Source organism: Protopterus annectens, chromosome 3.part1 (genome assembly GCF_019279795.1).
Source record: "Protopterus annectens isolate FY-2018-M chromosome 3.part1, PAN1.0, whole genome shotgun sequence".
NCBI classification, from domain to species: Eukaryota; Metazoa; Chordata; order Ceratodontiformes; family Protopteridae; genus Protopterus; species Protopterus annectens.
The window spans coordinates 1,659,115,721-1,659,135,764 of record NC_056732.1 but is presented as its reverse complement, the minus strand read 5'-3'; the positions used below and the strand labels follow the sequence as shown (position 1 = coordinate 1,659,135,764).

Below are 20,044 nucleotides of genomic sequence, written 5' to 3'. Positions count from 1 at the left end.
GATCCTGTTTTCAGCAGAGGCCCGGGGAGAAATGCTGGTATTTACTGGTATTTTCCCAGAGAAAACAAAACAAAAAAAAAAAAAAACAGTGTCCCTGAATATGTCTTATAACTTTGATTAGGTTTGTACAATCTGCTAGTTGGTACTTATTTAATGTTCTGTGGGAGTTTTAGTTAAATTGTGAAAAGATGAAATTGTTAAATCTACGAAACAAACTAAAACTGGTGTAACCTTGCTTTCACTCTTGATTATGACTAGTATTTCTGGTTATATAAAGTGGGATTAAAAGAAGTTTCATGTGCTCATAGAAACTACAGCTGTCAAAAGATGCATTTTTCCAGATTATAGGAAATATTATTCAGAGATGTGTTGAGTGGCAATAAAAAAGACCTCATTAATGGTTAAATTACATTTCTCTGAACTGGGAATAATTACTACTGGTTCTAAACAGCATTTTTTTGTAGTTATTACCACTGGTGGCCCATGCCACCATTCACAAACCCACACACACACACACACACACACACACACACACACACACACACACACACACACACACACACACACTGTCACAGGTATCCTTGTACACAGTCACCAATCATTGACACCCCTCCCCCCACTTGATTGTACTCATGGACACACACTCACAAATTCATGCACCACCCATACCTCTCAACTGTTCCTGATTTTACAGAATGCACCTGATGTTGCTTCTGATTTTTGCACTGTCCCTTGCTAAATAAATCACAGAGGATTGCAGTCTGTCAGCGATGTCAGACATTGGAGCTTTATACTTCTTATTGCTTAGAAAATATATTGTGATACAAAATGTGATGTTTTATTAACTCTTTAAATGAGTGGCTATAATATTTAAACATTGTCCCTAATCTGGGGTATCCATTCCACCATTATTTTTGACTTGTCCCTGAACCTTGAATAAATAAGTAGAGAACTATACTTACTGCCCATAACCTCCCAACTACTGTCCCCTGATACATGCTCACTGACATCCCTCGACACACACAGACACATACCACGCATGAGAGATACTGCTATCTGATTGCACATGCAGAGAGACACACACACACACACACACACACACACACACGCATGCACGCACACATACACACACACACACAAAACACACACTCACTGAGATCCCCCAACATACACAGACATGTACCAAACATGAGGGATACCGCCATCTGATTGCACATGCAGACACACACACACACACACACACACACACACACACACACACACACACACACACACACACACACACACACACACACACACACTCACTGTCACAGGCATCCTTGCACACAGTCACCCATCACTGACACCCCTCCCCCCACTTGATTGTACTCATGAACACACACTCACCCATTCATGCACCACCCATACCTCTCAACTGTCCCTGATTTTGCAGAATGTACCTGATGTTGCCTCTGATTTTTGCACTGTCCCTCGCTAAATAATCACAGAGGATTACAGTCCGTCAGTGATGTCAGACATTGGAGCTTTATACTTTGTATTGCTTAGAAAATACATTGTGATACAAAATGTGCTGTTCTATTAACTCTTTAAATGAGTGGCTATAATATTCAAACATTGTCCCTGATCTGGAGTATCCATTCCACCATTATTTTTGACTTGTCCCTGAACCTTGAATAAATAAGTAAAGAAAGTATAGTTGTGTACACTTGCCATAAATGTAGATGTTTGAGTGTATTCACTGTTGCAGTCATTACATTTGTGTAATCTGCTGGCAGGTTGCCCTCAGTCGGCCTGATTAACAAAGTCTTGGGTCCTGCGTCAGTTGCTGTCCCTTCTTCCATGACGTCAGGTCATCAGGGGTATAAAACATGCAGCCAACGCCACTACATCTGTTTTTCTTGCCCCAGATGTCAGGTGCCCCCCAAATGGGGAGCAAATAAAATTAAAAACACAAAAATATATCTCCAACCAAAAGCAAATACACCAAAAAGGCTTTTAAGCATAGTAAAGGAAAGTAGAGGCATAGTAAGAGGAAAACACAGGGGGCTGGAGGGAGGGTAACCGGGACTGCAACGGTGAATACACTCGAACATCTACATTTATGGTAAGTGTACACAACTGTACTATGTTCTTCGTGTTTCACTGTTGCAGTCATTACATGTGAGTAGATTCCCAAAGCTATGGTTAGTAGGATGGGTTTTTACAGCATTAGGACCAGCTATAAGACCCTGCAAGACAGCAGTGGCAAAGCTAGCTCTGTATTTATGGAAAATTGGTAAATGATAATGCTTGGTGAAAGTATCTACTGAACTCCAGGTAGCAGCTTCTAGACTATCCCTGGTAGGAACACCTCTGAGAAAGGCTGCAGAAGTAGATGCAGCCCTGGTGGAATGAGATCTGATCCCCTAGGGCATAGGTTTTCCATGGTGCTTATAGCAGAAATGAATGCAATGGCTTATCCATTTAGAAATGGTTTGTTTTGAAATAGCCTTCCCCTCTGCCTCAGCAGCAAATGCTACCAGCAATTGTTCAGATTTTCTTCAAAATTTAGTTCTGTTCAACTAGAATCTAAGTTGTCTGCGCACGTCCAAGGAAAGCAGAATCCATTCCCCTTTGCTCTGCGGATTGGGATAGAAGGTTGGCAAATGAATGGACTGGTTAAGAGCCACACTGGAAACCACCTTGGGCATGAAGGATGGATTGGTCGTCAGAGATACCCTGTCCGCATGAAAGATAATGAAAGGCTCCACTGCCATAAGGGCCTGTAATTCAGATATCCTTCTAGCTGAAGTGATTGCTAATAGGAAGGTTGTTTTCCAAGAAAGAAATTTTAAGTCTGCAGTAGCAGCTGGCTCGAAAGGAGGTAAAGTGAGCTTTTCCAAAACAAAGTTAAGGTCCCAGGCAGGGGTAGGAGCTCTCCTGTGTGGTCTCAAGTTCTTTGTCCCTCTGAGATACAGCTTGAGCAGGGGATGAGAAAAGAGGGGTGGTTCTGTGTTATAGTGAGCTGAAATAGCTAAAGCATGGATTTTAATAGAGGGAAAAGACAGGCCCTTGTGAAGCATCTCAGTTAAGTATTGCAAAATCTGAGGTAAACTGGGTGCTGCTGTGCTCATCCCTAAAGATTGGTTCCAGGCACAGAATATTTTCCATTTGTCAGCATAAGATTTTCTAGTACTTGGTCTTCTCGCCTCCAAGATGATATCCATCACAGGTTTGCTGAGGGATGCTAAGGGTGACTTTAAGTGATTAGCTAAGCTGCAAGGTTCGGGTGTAGAATTTGGTTGTCCTGCTGAGACAGCAGGAATGGTGTCTGAGGCAAGTGCCATGGAGATATTTGTGACGCTGTGCAGGAGTGGGGACCATTGTTGGCATGGCCAGTCTGAAGCAATCAAAATCATTTTTGGTTTGTCCTGTTTGACTTTTAGCAGAACTTTGGAGAGCAGAGGGGGAAAGGCGTAGACTGATAGGTTTTTCCAGCTGAAGGACAGAGCATCCACTTTCCAGGCTTTTTTGTGATGAGTCCTTATGCAAAATCTGTCCAACTGGTAGTGCTGGGGGGAGGCAAATAGATCTATGTCTGGGCTCCCCCATTTGCTTGTCAACATGTTGAAAATCCATGGTTCAAGTTTCCACTTGTGTGGGTCCATGAGATTTCTGCTTAGTCCATCTGCCAGTGTATTCAGTTTTCCTGGCAGGAACTGAGCTTGTAGTTGCACTTGATAGCTCAAGGCCGTGTTTCACAATGACATGGCTAGTCTGCAGAGGGGATGGGAATGTGTACCCCCCTGCTTGTTTATGTACCACATAACCGTGGTGTTGTCCATCTTTACCATTAGTTGTCCTGAATGAATGCAGTCCTTGAAGGCTGTCAGAGTATTCTGTACAGCTAACATTTCTTTTTTATTGATATGTAGGTGCATTTGATTTGGGTTCCATTTACCCTGAATGCACTTTCCTGCCAGGTGAGCCCCCCATGCATAGTCTGATGCATCTGTAGTTAGGGTTTGGGTGGCAGGGGGTAGTGTGAATGGCAGTCCCTTGTTTTGGTGGCAGGTCTCTGCCCACCATAGGAACGCCAGGCTTAGGCAAGGTATGATAGGAATCATTGTTTCCAGGCTATGACAATGTTGACTCCATAGACTTTTTAAGTACCACTGAAGTTTCCTCATATGCAGCCTTGCATATAGAATTAGAAGAATGCAGGAGGCCATGAACTCCAAGGCTTGCAGTATTTGTTTTGCAGACAGCAGGGTTTTTGTGGACACTTGTTTGAAGTAAGTTACCAAATGAATTTGCTTTTCTGGCATGAGGAAAGCCATCTGGGCAGTTGTATTTAAACTTGCACCCAGGAATGTAATCTGTTGAGAGGGTACCAGTTGTGATTTATTTTTATTTATGGTGTACCCTAGACAAATTAGAACCCTTTTTACAAACGCCAGATGATTTAGAAGTATGGCTTGGTTTTCTGCTGAATTAGACAATAGTCCAGGTATGGATATATTTGAATATTTCTTTGCCTGCAAAATGCAATTACTGGAGCCAGGCACTTTGTGAATACCCTGGGCACAGTAGACAAGCCAAAGGGCAGTGCAGAGAACTGGTATTGCAAGTAGCCTGCTTTGAAGCATAGGTTTCTTCTGCAAGATTTCCTGATTGGGATATGCAGATAAGCTTCTTTTAAATCTAGAGTTGCCAACCAGGCATCTTTGCCTAGCATAGGAAGTAACTGGTGAAGAGTCAGCATTTTGAATTTTGGAATGTCCAGAAAGGTGTTTAGAGTAGACAGGTCCAGAATTGGATGCCATGATTTGTCTTTTCTTGGTACCAGGAAAAGCCTGGAATAGAAACCTTGTCCCTTTTCCTCTTCTGGTACCGGTTGAATATCTCCCATGTTTAAGAGGGAAAGTACTTGTTTCTGAGCCTCTGCCCACTGATTTGGGGGCAGGTCTGGCTACCCGTGTCATGTTGGCAATGTGTGGAAATGAAATCTGTATCCCTGGGACACTATATTTAAAACCCATTCATCCAGGGTTATGAGTTCCCAGTTTTTTGCATGGAGAGCAATCTTTCGCCCCAAAGGGGTGGCTAAAATGTAAGTGCTTGATAATTTTAAAGGAAATCATTGAGACTGTTTATCATAGGGGGGTGTCTTGTTATTTCCAGATTTGGAAGTGGAGGCCCCCCATTGCTTAGTTCTGAGAGTCCCTTGGGACTGAAAACTGGTGCTTTTGGTGTGTCTGGATTTGGCTTAAGTGGATCTGGAAGGAGCTGGAAAGGACCAATTCTTAGTAGGCCAGTGCCTACTAAATCTTGGAGGTTGTACTTGTAAGAAAGCTTTTACAGTTTGCATAGATTTAGCTTTATCTTCAGTCTTTTCTAGAACTTCTTCACCATTATTGCCAAACAGGCGGTCCTGATTTAAAAGAGCATCCAACAATTTTGCTTTAACATGATCAGGCAGAGATTGCTCCTTAAGCCAAGCATGCCCTCTAAGCCCAGACCCAGTAACAGCAGCCCTGCAAGAGGCCTCTAAAGAATCAAAACCACATTGCAAAGTATGTTTTCCAACTTGTTCAACAGAATGCAATAAATCCTGTAAATCTTTATTTTCCACACAGTCAGAAATCAACATAATTTTCTGTTTAAGCAGTCCAATAATATGCTGTTGATATGTTAACATATGAAATTGGCAGTTTAAAGTCCTGATTGCCAAGGTTGCAGAAGTATAAACCTTTTTACCCCATCTATCCAGTGTCCTGGAGTCTCTATCAGAAGGGGTAGGATTTTTAGCAGTAGAAGCCTTAATGCCCTTGGGCCCCTGAAAAATGGTTTCTGGATCCGCAACAGGATTTTTAAAAAGGAACTTGTGGGACTCAGGAACTCTGTAGTATCTGTCAGATTTACTAGGAGCTGGAGTCAGGGAATCAGGAGCCATACTGGATTCTGAAAACACATCATCAACAATGTCTAGTACAGGAGGTATAGCCAAAGGCCTATGCTGAGGTAGAAGAAGGAAATCCCTAAGCCTCTTTTTAGATTCAGAAAATTCCTGACTTTCCCAGTGGAAACGCTCCCTTAAAGTATGTAAAGTTTCCCCAAAAGAAAAGTCCTTGGGGGGGGAGGGAAGCAGAGGGAATGGAATCCTCTGCATCAGAATCCTCATAAGTAGGTATGGACAAATCCAGGTCATTGAAAGAATTAGAAGAAACAGAGTCCTGATCAGAAGATTCTTAGTCAAGCTCAGCCCTAGGCCTCTTAGAAGGGGGAGGGGTTGACTACCCCTGATTAGAGTAATAAGATCTTCAGTCATTTTGATCATTTGTTTTTTAGGTATAGGGGCCTGAACATGTGGCCTGGGCATTGTTCTTTTAGACATAGATCGAGATTTAGGCCTTAGTATAGAAGGTGGATTCAGTTTAATATGCAAGTCTGTAGGCCTGAATACACCCTCAGAAGCTGGTGCCTGCACAGTGGCTCCAGACCCATCCAAGGTAGAGACATCCACGGGTTCCATAGATGAAGCATCTCACGGCATACCGAACTCTGAATGGGTCTCATTAGAGGCCTGCACATCAGAAGTAGTGGGTATCAGGGGCTGCAAAAGCTCCTCACTGAGTACTGGCAAACTGGCAACTGGCTTAGGAGAAACGTCGTCGGCAGTTTTGGACCTCGATGGCCTGTTTCTTTTTCTTTGCGTTTTTTGGAATTCCGGTAGTTGGATGGCTAACCAACGTCATTTCTGGATAATTAAACCCAGAACTGAAATATTTAGAGGCAAAAATGTACCGACGATGAATAGTGTGCTGATTAAATAAAGCACAAAACCGACAGCAAGGTACGTTGTAGTCAGGGCCTAGGCAAGGAATACAGTACAAATGAAAATCTTTATGAGGTATTTGCTTTCCACAAGTAATGCAATTATTAACTTTTACTGACATCGGTAAGGAGCAAGAAAAAGTTTCCTCAGCGGGGTACTTAGCTTTAAGTTGAAGACTTCAGTTCTGAAACTCGAAAACAAAAATTTCAGGAGTCGGCTGACAGGCACTTGCGAACTGCTTCTGCTTTGGGCACCACACAGCAAGAACGACTGGTATCGGCTGCATGTTTTATACCCCTGACGACCTGATGTCATGGAAGAAGGGACATCAACCAACACAGGACCCAAGACTTTGTTAATCAGGCCGACTTGAGGCAACCTGCCAGCAGATTACCCAAATGTAATGACTGCAGCAGTGAAACACAAAGAACATCTACACTTACTGCCCATAACCTCCCAACTACTGTCACCCGACACATGCTCACTGACATCCCTTGACACACACAGACACATACCACACATGAGAGATACTGCTATCCGATTGCACATACATACACACACACACACTCACACACACACACACACACACACACACACACACACAAAAAAAAAAAAACGCACACTCACTGAGATTGCCAATACATGAGGGATACCGCCATCTGATTGAACATGCATACACACACACACTCACACACACACACACACACACACACACACACACACACACACACACACACACACACACACACACACACACACACACCCTACTGATCTCCTTACTAATCCTCCTGTTGCAACCAAACAGGTAGCCACACACTCACACAGTCAACTGATAAGACTCATACCCCTGCAGGCATGCAAACAAGCTGCTGCACACATGCATACCCTCACATGTATCACACATGCATACCCTCACACGTACCACACATGCATACTTTCCCATGTACCACACATGCATACCATCCCACGTACCACACATACATACCCTCATACGTACCACACATGCATACCCTCTCATGTAGCACACATACATACCCTCATCTGTACCACACATACATACTCTCCCATGTACCACACATACATACCCTCACACGGGTCTATATTAGATAGTCAAAGTTCCGTAACTCCGAACACCTAATGGTTGAAACATCATGTTCGAAGTTACAGAACTTCGATTATCTAAAAAAAAAATAATTACACAAAGCACAAAACAAAAACTTGTTTTAAGCAGGGGGCAAGCACCCCTGCATCCCCCATACCCCCTGCTACTTAAATATACCAATTCGGAGATTGCACCACATTGAAGTGAATGGACACCTCCGCTTATGGAGATTTCACTTCAAACACTCTAACTTTTACAAATTCGAATGTATGGTCCCGACCATATGTGGTTCGAACTTGTAAAAGTTTGACTATGTGATAGGAACCCCACTCACACGTACCACACATCCATACCCTCACACGTACCACACATGCACCGTCCCAAGTACCACACATACATACCCTCCCATGTGCCACACATGCACTGTCCCAAGTACCACACATACATGCCCTCATACATACCACACATGCATACCCTCCCATGTACCACACATGCATACCATCCCACTTGCCACATGTACATACCCTCATATGTACCACACATGCATACTGTCCCATGTACCACATATGCATACCCTCACACGTATCACACATGCACACCATCCAATATACCACACATAATTACCCTCACACGTACCACACATGCATACCCTCACACGTACCACACATACATACCCTCACACATACCACACATGCATAGTGTCCCACATAACACACATGCATACCCTCCTATGTACCACACATACATATCCTCATACATACCACACATACATACCCTCACACGTATCACACATACATACCGTCACACGTACCACACATACATACCCTCATATGTACCACACATACACACACTCACATGTACCACACATACATACCCTCCCACATGCCACACATACATACATACATACCCTCACACGTACCACATCACTACCTCTCCATTAAACGCCTAGACACATACCTGCAAAGTAGTCCCTCCCACTGGAAGTAATGGGGAGCACAGCATTTTGGACATGTTCATTAACATAGCTGGCCATATTAAGTTATGCAGCTGAGTGATTCTCTGAATCACTCGGCTGTGTAAACCTTTTCCTATAGTGCATGGTTAATTAGCATAGGCCTCTTCCCCAGAATACCTCATTAGCATAAAGCAAGGCCATGCAGATGGCCCACCACAGTGATCCCACTGACTATGAAGAATCACGACGAAGGGTCTGTTTCTGAAATACAAAGTGTTTCCTCCATCATTGGTTACCTGTGTTATGGCTTACCACTGGTGGTATCCCTTTCTAAATCTCATACAAAGTTCATAGTACAGTAGTTATCAGTACATATTGCAGCCATACAGAAGATGTGGTTGATCCCAGTGTAATGTCTAGTATATATCTGAGTAGCTTTGAGCCAGGCATGCTGAGACCCCCTCAGATATTAGCTCTGCGAGTCATTTATGAATCCTAGCCACGTTGTTGCATTTTTGTCCCACCATTGCTGAATGTTAGTGTTATTTTGTGAGTTACCAGTACTTTGTCTAAATTTGATATGCTAACATCTGCTTTCTGTTACAGTATGGGAACAACATGACCTTGGTGAATATTTTCTAGTGCTGATGAACCAAATTGCAAGAACTGTACCTCAAAGTCAAGTATTTTTAGAGGTAACCATATGTTTTATGTTTTTTTTCTACTTAGTAGTATTTCTTTATAGACATAATAATGTTTTATACTACTCAAATATTTATTTTTATAATCATTTTGTAGACAATATTTTATGATATTGGGGGTAGTCAGATAATTTAATTAATTTTATTTCTTTTTCAAGTATCATGACTAATGTCTAAAAATTTTAAATTACATTTTCTGCTAAACTTATTCATTATTTGAATCTTCGACCCTATTATGTACAAGGAGAATTTGGTACTAATGTTTTTAGAAAGGAAGTGTGGGCATGCAGGTATCTTTATAATAACAGTATACATCCTTGACATGCACAAAACGGAAATGTGTGCAGACAATTCATGAGTGCAAGTAAGTTTAATACTGAAAGAAACTGACTGCATTACAGAAGTAGATATGACTGATTTTCTACATAAAGGTTTCAGTAAAGACATGCTTGAGACAAATGGAGTCTTTAATGAACTTGATACTGCTGCTAAATCCTATGTTTCACAAAATAATCATAAAACTGATAGGTCTATTAGTGGTTCCATGTTGAAGTGGCAGCACTCAATATACCAAGCCGTGACAAACCAAAAAAAAAAAAAAAAACAGACAGAAACTGGACGAGAACAGCAAATCTGGAAGATCGCTCTTCTCCTTTAAACCTTTTTTTTGCAGGGGGTACAAGGCCGCTGCAGCCCACTGTTGTGGGAGCAAATCCCCCATACCACCCAAACTGTTATGTGTTAACTTTGAGATCACCATACCTCAGAGAAAGGAAATTTTCTGGGAAATGGCCATTTCAGATTTAGTACATGTAAGTCCATTTTTTAACCATTCAGTCTCTGCGTTTCGGGGCTTCCTCTAGACGGTCACAGCATTTCAAATCATTGCCACCTATTACTGGTTCACAATGCACCAGATATATGATGAAGTAGAATAGACACACTAAATACATCAAGGACATTATAAAAATAATTGTTGTGTTCTATATTCTTTGTTTTATATTAAAAACATAGTAGGTGCTGCACTGAAATTTGTTCATAAAAGGGAAGACTTTTAAAACAAAAATTATCTCCCAGGTCTCTGCTTGTAAATGTTTCATCTCCCAAGCCCCTGCTTACAATTATTAAGGGATACAAGAACTTATCAGAGATCTGGGATGCATGGATAAGCTTAAAGGCCCTTGTGGTCATTAGCCTAGTAAACATCTATGAACCTATGCCAGAAGGAAATTTGCCCTGTATCTAGATATAAAGTCACTACTAGAACACCAGTAGCTTGTTTTCATTGTCATTTTGTTCTTATAATAATAGAAATAATAAATTCAAGCATTCTGTGGATAATAAAGTTTTTTTCTTTTAACTGTTTTGCAACATAAAAATGTCCAGCTTGGTGTATCTAGCTCATTGTGAGCAATGTATTTGTTTATATGTGGGTAACAGTAATATAATGCTAAAGGAAGAAATTTCTGAACATTTGATTGGTATTCACAGAAAAATACTTACCAATGCACTAGCTTAACATGTAATGGACAATGGTCGCACACGTTTACTTTTAGAGTTATTAACACGCTATGTACTGTTATAGGAGTGCATGGTATTACCCTAAGAACTGAATGTTTAGAGCATAATCAATTAATTATCTATGTGTAGGTAGGTATCCAGGTTTAAATGACATAGTTGCATTAAACCTATCTGAACTAGTGCTTTGCTTTAATGTAATTTGGTAGTCCATTCCATGCATCAGCTACTGTCTCAGACAACCATGTAGTACACCTCTCATTCACATATAATATTCTATATAAATTGTTGATTCCTACTACTTTTTCATAACCTCAAACATTCCCAGAAGCAACTGTCTGTAAATGCCCTATACACCTGAATAAGGTCCTCTTAAATGCTGATATGAGACACTGTACAAGTTCAGATATTTTAGTCTTTCATACTAACACATTTTCACATCTGTGGATGTTGTTGGTATATTTCTGCTGTACTCTATCCAGTTTACTCATTGCTGTTTTTTTATAACGTTTCCATATTTTTATTCCATACACAGGTTTGGGTCTAATGCAACTAACAATGACGTCATAATTTCATATCTCCTAGACTTCATAAATCTTTTTATACACTCTATAGTTCGATAACTATAATTAACCAATCGGTTGATGTGATAAGAAAAATTCAAAGCTAGATTTACCCATATACCAAGGTCCTTAAATTAATCTGATTCCAATCACTCTGTGCTGTATTAAATATTCGCCTTTCAATCTGTCTCCCAAATCTCATATGCTTAGCTTTTGATGTATTAATAAGTATATTGTTATTGTGATAGTTTGTACATTTTCCCTAACATGAGTTCTAAAATGAGTTAATGTAATCTAATTCTGGGTAATTAAATACATAAGTTAAATACTTATCAAATCTGCACCTTTATGACTATATCAAATTAGATTCTTACAGAATAAAATTGCTTCAGAAATTTACTTATTGTTTTAATATATTATTATGTTGTAGCTATTCCACACTACACAGGTCCGTACACTGAAATGCACACAATGTAAATTAAAAGAAGACAAACAAGAAGAAGAAGAAGAAGAAGATGAAGATGAAGAAAGGATTCGTGTTCTAGAAATTCCTGTGCCACTAATGACACCTGAAAAGAAACCATTCAAAACAGTGGTAAGAATGGCATTATTTAATTCAATTTCAGTAAACATAATGTGCCAGGGAATGCTGATCTGTAACGATAAATGTTGTGATTATTCATACAAGCCTACAGGGAACATTTGCATTTAGCTTATTCTGTCTCAGTAAGAGGAAAGCTGTCTAAACATTTCAAGAAGTAACATTAATACCCTGATATAGAGCTAAAACAAGTAGTTTATAGAGTTAAATAGATATTGGGCTTATTTACTACAGGATATATAAAAAATAGTGTAATTTCACTAAATTAATCTGAGACATTACCCTCCTACCAAGTGTTGCATAACTTCTTTAGCCCTTGGCTTTAGGCCCATTACTTACTTTCCATGTTAGGAAAATTCCTTGAGAACTAGTTTATTCCCATCTTGCCAACTCTGTTTAGAAATACTTATTGTGCAGTAACCAGCATACTGTTTAGACTGACTGCAGCACTATAACTACTTTATACACCCTTACAGATAAGATTCAGAGTAACATGGATAAACTAACCTTAATGGTACATTTTTTTCTAGACCTCGTAAAGGCTTTTTTTTCACCTTGTTAATCACAATCTCTGCTTCAGTTTTCTCACAAGTACTAGAATTAATGAATACTGAGGACTTTGGATGGTTTAAAGATTTTTGATTATTAAGAGTGTTCCATGTCACAACAGTCACAGATCCTTTTTTTTCTGCTAAAGGTGCACCCTAAGTATTTATCTCATCCACCCATTCTTATCTATATTTATAAACAGGTTTCTGTAAGACCTTCTCCACATTTTTCTCTCAGGGGGATTTAGAAAATGATGACAACTTTCTCTCCTGTGTAGTGGGCAAAAATTCGAAGGTTACTTCCACCAAACAAATCTTCACAATAAGCTTAACTCCGTTAAATTATCAAATCAGTTCTGTTACCTAGGCATCTGGCTTGATACGTAATTAAATTTCCTGTACCATACAAACATAACTGAAGTCAAGATCACCAAGATCACCAAATCTCTTCTCTGGGTCAGAACGATTCCTTATTTCTCCTCTCCAAAAATGGGGAATGCTACAGAAAATTGAACTCTGGTAGACCAAGTTGAATATGGCCTGTAAATTATTTCTGCAGCATCAAATAATAGGCTATCAACCTTGCAATTTCCAACAAATCTATATGTTTCTAACCCTGTCCTCAATACAGAACACCACTGCCATATTCTTTCAAAATGTTACCATCTACAGGAAGAAGAAAGAAAACAATTACTCCTTGTATCACTACTGCTCAACCAGCCTAACCTAGATACCTTTTCTACTTTGGCAATACAGTTTACAGTCAGCTGTTCCAAGTGCCAACTTCAGATAATCCCTCCTTTCTTCCTTGTCATAATAAACTCCACATCCAACTTCAGATAATCCCTCCTTTCTTCATTGTCATAATAAACTCCACATCCAACTTCAGATAATCCCTCCTTCCTTCCTTCTGATAATAATCTCCACATCCAACTTCAGATAATCCCTCCTTCCTTCCTTCTCATAATAAACTCCACATCCAACTTCAGATAATCCCTTCTTCCTTCCTTCTCATAATAAACTCCTCATCCAACTTCAGATAAACCCTCCTTCCTTCCTTCCTTCTCATAATAAACTCCACATCCAACTTCAGATAATCCCTCCTTCCTTCCTTCCTTCTCATAATAAACTCCACATCCAACTTCAGATAATCCCTCCTTCCTTCTCATAATAAACTCCACATCCAACTTCAGATAATCCCTCCTTCCTTCCTTCTCATAATAAACTCCACATCCAACTTCAGATAATCCCTCCTTCCTTCCTTCTCATAATAAACTCCACATCCAACTTCAGATAATCCCTCCTTCCTTCCTTCTCATAATAAACTCCACATCCAACTTCAGATAATCCCTCCTTCCTTCCTTCTCATAATAAACTCCACATCCAACTTCAGATAATCCCTCCTTCCTTCCTTCTCATAATAAACTCCACATCCAACTTCAGATAATCCCTCCTTCCTTCCTTCTCATAATAAACTCCACATGTACTGGTCATTTCTTTCCAGTTTTGCACCAATGCTACAAATTCCATTCAGACATGAAGTAAATAAATAAAAGGTTGTTGAATATAACTGTTCCCACATGATTACAGTAACACAGATGATTCTGGTCACCAAGACTGTTCACATGCTAATCTGAAGTGTAACAGTCTTCACCTTTTAAGTCTCATTTCATAGCCAGTCTCACTTTTCACTGTGAGCTGCCCAGTAATCCCCACTTATCTGTGTCATCTATCACTCTTTGCTTTCATCCTTTTGATTTGCTGCATCTCGTATATCCCCCAATTTTCTGTTTATCGCAAATATTGTATATGTTTTTTCCTCTCTACTTCCTCATTATACATTTATGTGTGAGAAACTTTAACTACCTGTTTTACTTGCAAATGCTTTGTTTACCGTTTGCTTCTTTCTCAGTCATTTGGAAAAAATGTTTTTGTGCTTTTATAGTCTGGCCTGAAAATAGTCTGTGGAGAAGGAAAAAATGTCACATGCATGAAATTAGCAACTCCTTCACAGCGACCTTAACTCCTTCGATTTAGCAGATCTGTAAGCCTATTTGTTCAGTGTTTGGTAACCAAGATAGTAGACTAATTCCCTATGACCATTTTCAGTGGCTGGCTAGAGAAAATACAGTAAGGCAGAGTGTAAAACTGTATAGCAAAATGTTGCATGTGGAACACAAATAGCAACAGCAGCTGTGTCTGTCAGAAAAGTTAAGAAAGAAAAATTACACCATGTGAACAATGTTAGATGATATGGAATAGATACAGCTGCAAATGTATCATACTGCAATGAATAATTAAAATTTGTAAAATTTACTAAAGGATAGATATTACATCCACAAGGCTTAGTGATAAAAGTAATAGTATTTACACAAAATAGAGGATTATCAGAGAGAAAATGTAGAATGCTTTGAGAGCTAATATTGTGTTATTAAGTAACTATCAGCTAGTTTAAGAGAGGTAAAAATATAAGGAACATGGTAGTTCATGGTAGCTTCGTTAGACCAGTAGTAAATACTGATAGGCCTTTATTGCAATATGGCACTTTTCAGTGTAATAAATGTAGCTTGTGTTCACGTTATTAATGCAGTGAACAAAATTAATGAAGTTAAATTTATGTCAAGGGGCATATACATGTGAAAGTAAAGGGATGATATATGCACTGAAATGCCATTGTGAATTATATTACACAGGGGAAACTAAGAGAAAATTCAGGACTAGATTTATGGAACATCTGAGGGATGTGAAAAATCAGAGCTGTTTACTGAATTTCCTGTTTGCACTTATTTTTAAAATCGTTTTTTTCTCAAAACTTGAATTTTATCTGTCTTTGGCCTAGCACTCTTGTGTGGGGTCATTTACTGCACTGTTATAAATTGTTGATACTTGTGAACCTCTGCTATCTCTGAAAAAAACAAAACCCCCCCCCAAAAAATCTTGCTTTTTTCCAACTTTTCTGAGATTTAAAAAAGTTCAGTTACAGGCTTGCTGTTCTTGAACTGTTTGTAAGTTTCTGTGAGGCCATTTTTTGCTTGGGCTAAAGAGAAGTCTCTCTGTTGATCAGTGGCAGTGAAAAACATTGAGCAGCCTACCTGCCCCTGTGGGAGTGTTTACTGACTTGAAACTGTAGTTTTTTTGGCCATTTTGGGTCAATTCCAAAACTCCTTCATCTTCCTCTCTTAAAACCCTCTTTTGTGTGGTTTTGCGTGTTTTTGAGCATAGCGCAACAACAGGCAGCGCCGCCTAATTGGGTTTAAACTATTCCTGGCTCCACAAAGTTTGCTCTTCACCTTTTCCCTTTGAACTGCTCTATCTCTCAATTTAAACACCATATTCTCATTCTAAGGCCCTTCACTGGTCCAATTAAGTAATCCTACATGTTAGCACTATTAAACCATAAGCACTACTTACTCTTATACTCTCTATGATTACCCTGTCCTCTATTGGTCTGTCTTAAATTCATTTTCCCTATATTACTCTAGCATGTCCAAAGGTCAGTCAATGGTTTCCTCTCCAGTCCAGCTGGTGAATCTGGGAATTTTGAGGCAGTGTTACAACTGTCTCATGTACACGGACAACCATCTCCTCCTCCAAACAGGTTCAAATATATGTGAGAGATGCAACTATTTAGCCAAACTGGAGGCTGAGCTCTCTCATCTCAAAACTGGTGTAACCAGTCAGGAGGAGAAGGTAACCTCACACAACACAATTCCAGTATCACATAGTCCCACCACATCAGCAAACCAAACACATAACTAGACAAAAACATACTCGGAGGCTCTAAATAAAAATCTACCTAAGCAACAGAGACCTCCAAAGCAGACATCCAAGCAAACGCAACCTCAAAACAAAACACGCACAACACATAACCCACAAAGTCAGTGTGCCAAGCAGCCACAGCCCTTAAGGCTGAATAACACACCTGATACTCTTGTAATAGGTGACTCTATTGTCAGACACACTGACGTCCCGCTCACCAGGCTGAATAAAGAGAAGGTCACGGTGAGCTGCCTGTCATGTGCTAGGATCCGCCACATAACGCAAGCACTCAGGTCACTCCAAAGCAAATACAAATATGACTCAGTCATTGTACATGCTGGTGTGAATGACCTGAGATGTACCTCCCTGGACTACATGAAAAGAGACATAGAGGAGCTCTCTGATCATGTAGCCCAGGCTGGTATGACCCTGACCTTGAGCAGCATCTTACCCTCACCTAGAATGATGCCACAGTACAAAGACAAAATGATCGATTTTAACAAGTGGCTAAAATTTTGGTGTCATTCAAAAGGGATCCAGTGTCTGTCAGCCTGGGATGACATGCTCTACAAGCCACGTTGCTTTGCTAGGGACGGCTTGCACCTGTCACCACTGGGCTTTCGGATATTGGCAAAGGCTCTTGCCACCCCCATAGTGCCTTTTTTAGGCAAGGCTCAAAAGTCAAACCCATCCCCATAGACAGCACAAGGAACAAGAAACTAAGGGTAATGCTGCTAAACGCCAGAAGTCTTAACCTCAAGATGCACACACTCGAAGCTCTCCTCAGTATGCAGAACATTGATATCTGTGCAGTGACAGAAACCTGGTTCAAGGCTCCAGAGAGCACCCCCGCACTACCAGGCTATACCTCATATCATGCTTTTCGGCCCCAAAACCCGGACCGAACTACAAAAGGAGGGGGAGTTTCCATATTTATCAAGGATATCCACGCCTCCAGGTTAGTGGCATTGCACAAAGTATCGGAGACCATCCATGTGCAACTAACAGTGGGCAAGACTGCTTTTCAGTTTATAGCATCCTACAGACCACCCTCTCAAAGTCAGGAATCCCACTCAGCTTTCCTGAAAACATTGGAGAACATGAAGATCTCTCCGAACACCATTATATTGGGCTACTTCAACTACCCAAACATTGACTGGGAGCACTACTCAAGCCCCAGCACCTTAGCCCAAAGGTTCCTGGAAATTATAAACTCAAATGCTATTGAACAACTAGTCACCACTCCCACAAGAGGGGACAATATACTAGACCTGATCATTACCAACATGGGGACTCTATGCTCCACAACAGAAGTATATCCCTCATTGGTAAGATCAGACTATAAATTAATTTCACTGGATGTCAACATCCCGACTCCACCTCCAGCCCAGAAAACCACAGTGAAAAACTTCTCAAAAGCAAACTTCTCACTTCTCAAAAGCGAAGTGGAATCCTTCAAGTCCCCAGGGCCAGTGGAAACTATGGCCCAAACTGCAGAATCCTATATAAATGCATTCTACGGACATCTCCAGGAATGCATGGATCATGCTATCCCAAACAAAACCAAGACCCAATCATCCAAAGGCAGGTGTCCAGTCTGGTGGATCCCTGCCATAAATAAACTGTACAACAGAAGGAGGAAGCTACTACATGATAGAGCAAAATCCCTAATAGGGAAGGCATCTCTGATCAGTACTAGCAAAAAATTACGATCCCTCATAAAATCCTCCAAGGCCAGCTTTGAGAGAAAAATTGCACAGGACACCAAAGACAATCATAAGGCTTTTTTCAGTTATGTTAGAAACCTGGGATGCAACTCCCAGACTTGTACTGAGTTGATTCTAAACAACAAAAAATACACTGAACCCACAGACATCGCCAATATTCTGGCAGACAGGTTCAGTGCAAACTTCTCCACCCCCTCTCCCCCAAAAGAGCAAGTATCTATCCCGGCAGAGGGCTGCCTCCCAAACATCTCTGATGCTTGCAGTGAAGGCTGCCCTCTCCAAAGCAAAAAACACTGCTTCCATGGGATCAGATGGCATCCCAGGTTGCATCCTACATGAACTCCAAGAGGAACTAATCCCTCAAATAAAACAGCTATACAATCTCAGCCTCACTACAGGATATGTGCCCACAGAATGGCGTACAGCAACAGTGGTCCCACTCCACAAAGGTGGAGCCTCTACAGACCCTGGAAACTATTGCCCCATAAGCCTGACTAGCTTAGTCTGCAAGGCTATGGAGAGGATCATCATGGAGCTCATAAACAAAGACATTGGGGACCTACAGACACTAGATCCTACCCAGTTTGGCTTTGTCAAGGGCAGATCCTGCCTTTTGAACCTGGTTGACTTCTTTGAAACAGTCACCAAAGCCATAGATGAAGGGAAGGTAGTCCACACAGCCTATCTGGACCTTGCAAAGGCATTTGACACAATACCCCACTGGCATCATAGATAAGCTATCCAGCTTAAATATGAACCCCTATGTCACAAGATGGGTCGCAAACTGGCTCAAAGACAGAACCCACAGAGTGAGAGTTGCTGGAGCCATGTCCGACTTGAAACTGGTCACAAGTGGCATCCCACAGGGTTCTGTCCTGGGACCACTCTTGTTCAGTATATACTTTTCTGAGGTACAGGCAAATGTGGGAGGACTATGGCTCACCAAGTTCACAGATGACTGCAAACTGGGCGCCATAATCAACTCTCCAGCTGACACAAACATCCTTCAAACAGGTCTCACAGAGACAGATAACTGGTGCCAGCACCATGGTTTAAAGCTAAATGCCAGAAAACATATAGTCATACCTTTTGGCAAAAACAATGTGCCCACAAATTACCACATAGGCGGAAACCCATTATGTACAGAGAAAGTTATTAGGGACCTGGGGACCCAAGTTGATAGCAATCTCTCCTTTGAAAACCACATTGCCAAAGTGGTTAGAAAGACCTTCTACATAGCCCACCTCATCACGAAGGGTTTCACATCTAGATCAAGAGAGGTAATCATGCCCCTTTATTCATCCCTCATCAGGCCCATCATAGAATACAATGCCCCTTTTGGGATGTACCTTACCCGACACCTGCAGCAATTAGAAAGACTCCAAAAGTATCTCACCAAGAGGATCAAGGGTCTCAAACAGATGCCATATGCTGCTCGGTTAAAAAACTCCAGCTCTACTCAGCTGCATACCGCCTACTTTGAGGCGATCTATGCCTGACATACAAAGCTATGTCAAATCCAGAATTAATGGAGATGCTCCACCTCAGTAAATCTAAATCCCTTAGAGGCACATGCTCGAGGGACTTGAAACTCAGCACAGAAATAAATAGAACTTTCTAGAGGGACAGGTTCATAACCCAGAGGCTCCCTTTGCTCTGGAATAGAATTCCAGTTCATGTGAGGCAGAGCACCTCACTGAATCTCTTCAAGAAGAATCTCGATAGGTGGATGGGGGATCGTAGGTTTGTCCCA

General features: G+C 40.9%; 1 protein-coding gene across 3 annotated transcripts in view; it reads left to right on the top strand.

Moving 5' to 3' along the window:
* Positions 1 to 20,044, top strand: part of LOC122798604 (ubiquitin carboxyl-terminal hydrolase 47-like) — a 766,891-nt gene that overhangs the window by 192,458 nt on the left and 554,389 nt on the right. For all 3 annotated transcript variants that reach the window (XM_044067681.1, XM_044067680.1, XM_044067682.1), the window contains 2 exons: positions 9,481 to 9,569; positions 12,087 to 12,251. In XM_044067681.1, coding sequence (XP_043923616.1) covers positions 9,481 to 9,569; positions 12,087 to 12,251 — 254 coding nt within the window. The remainder of the gene's footprint in view (positions 1 to 9,480; positions 9,570 to 12,086; positions 12,252 to 20,044) is intronic.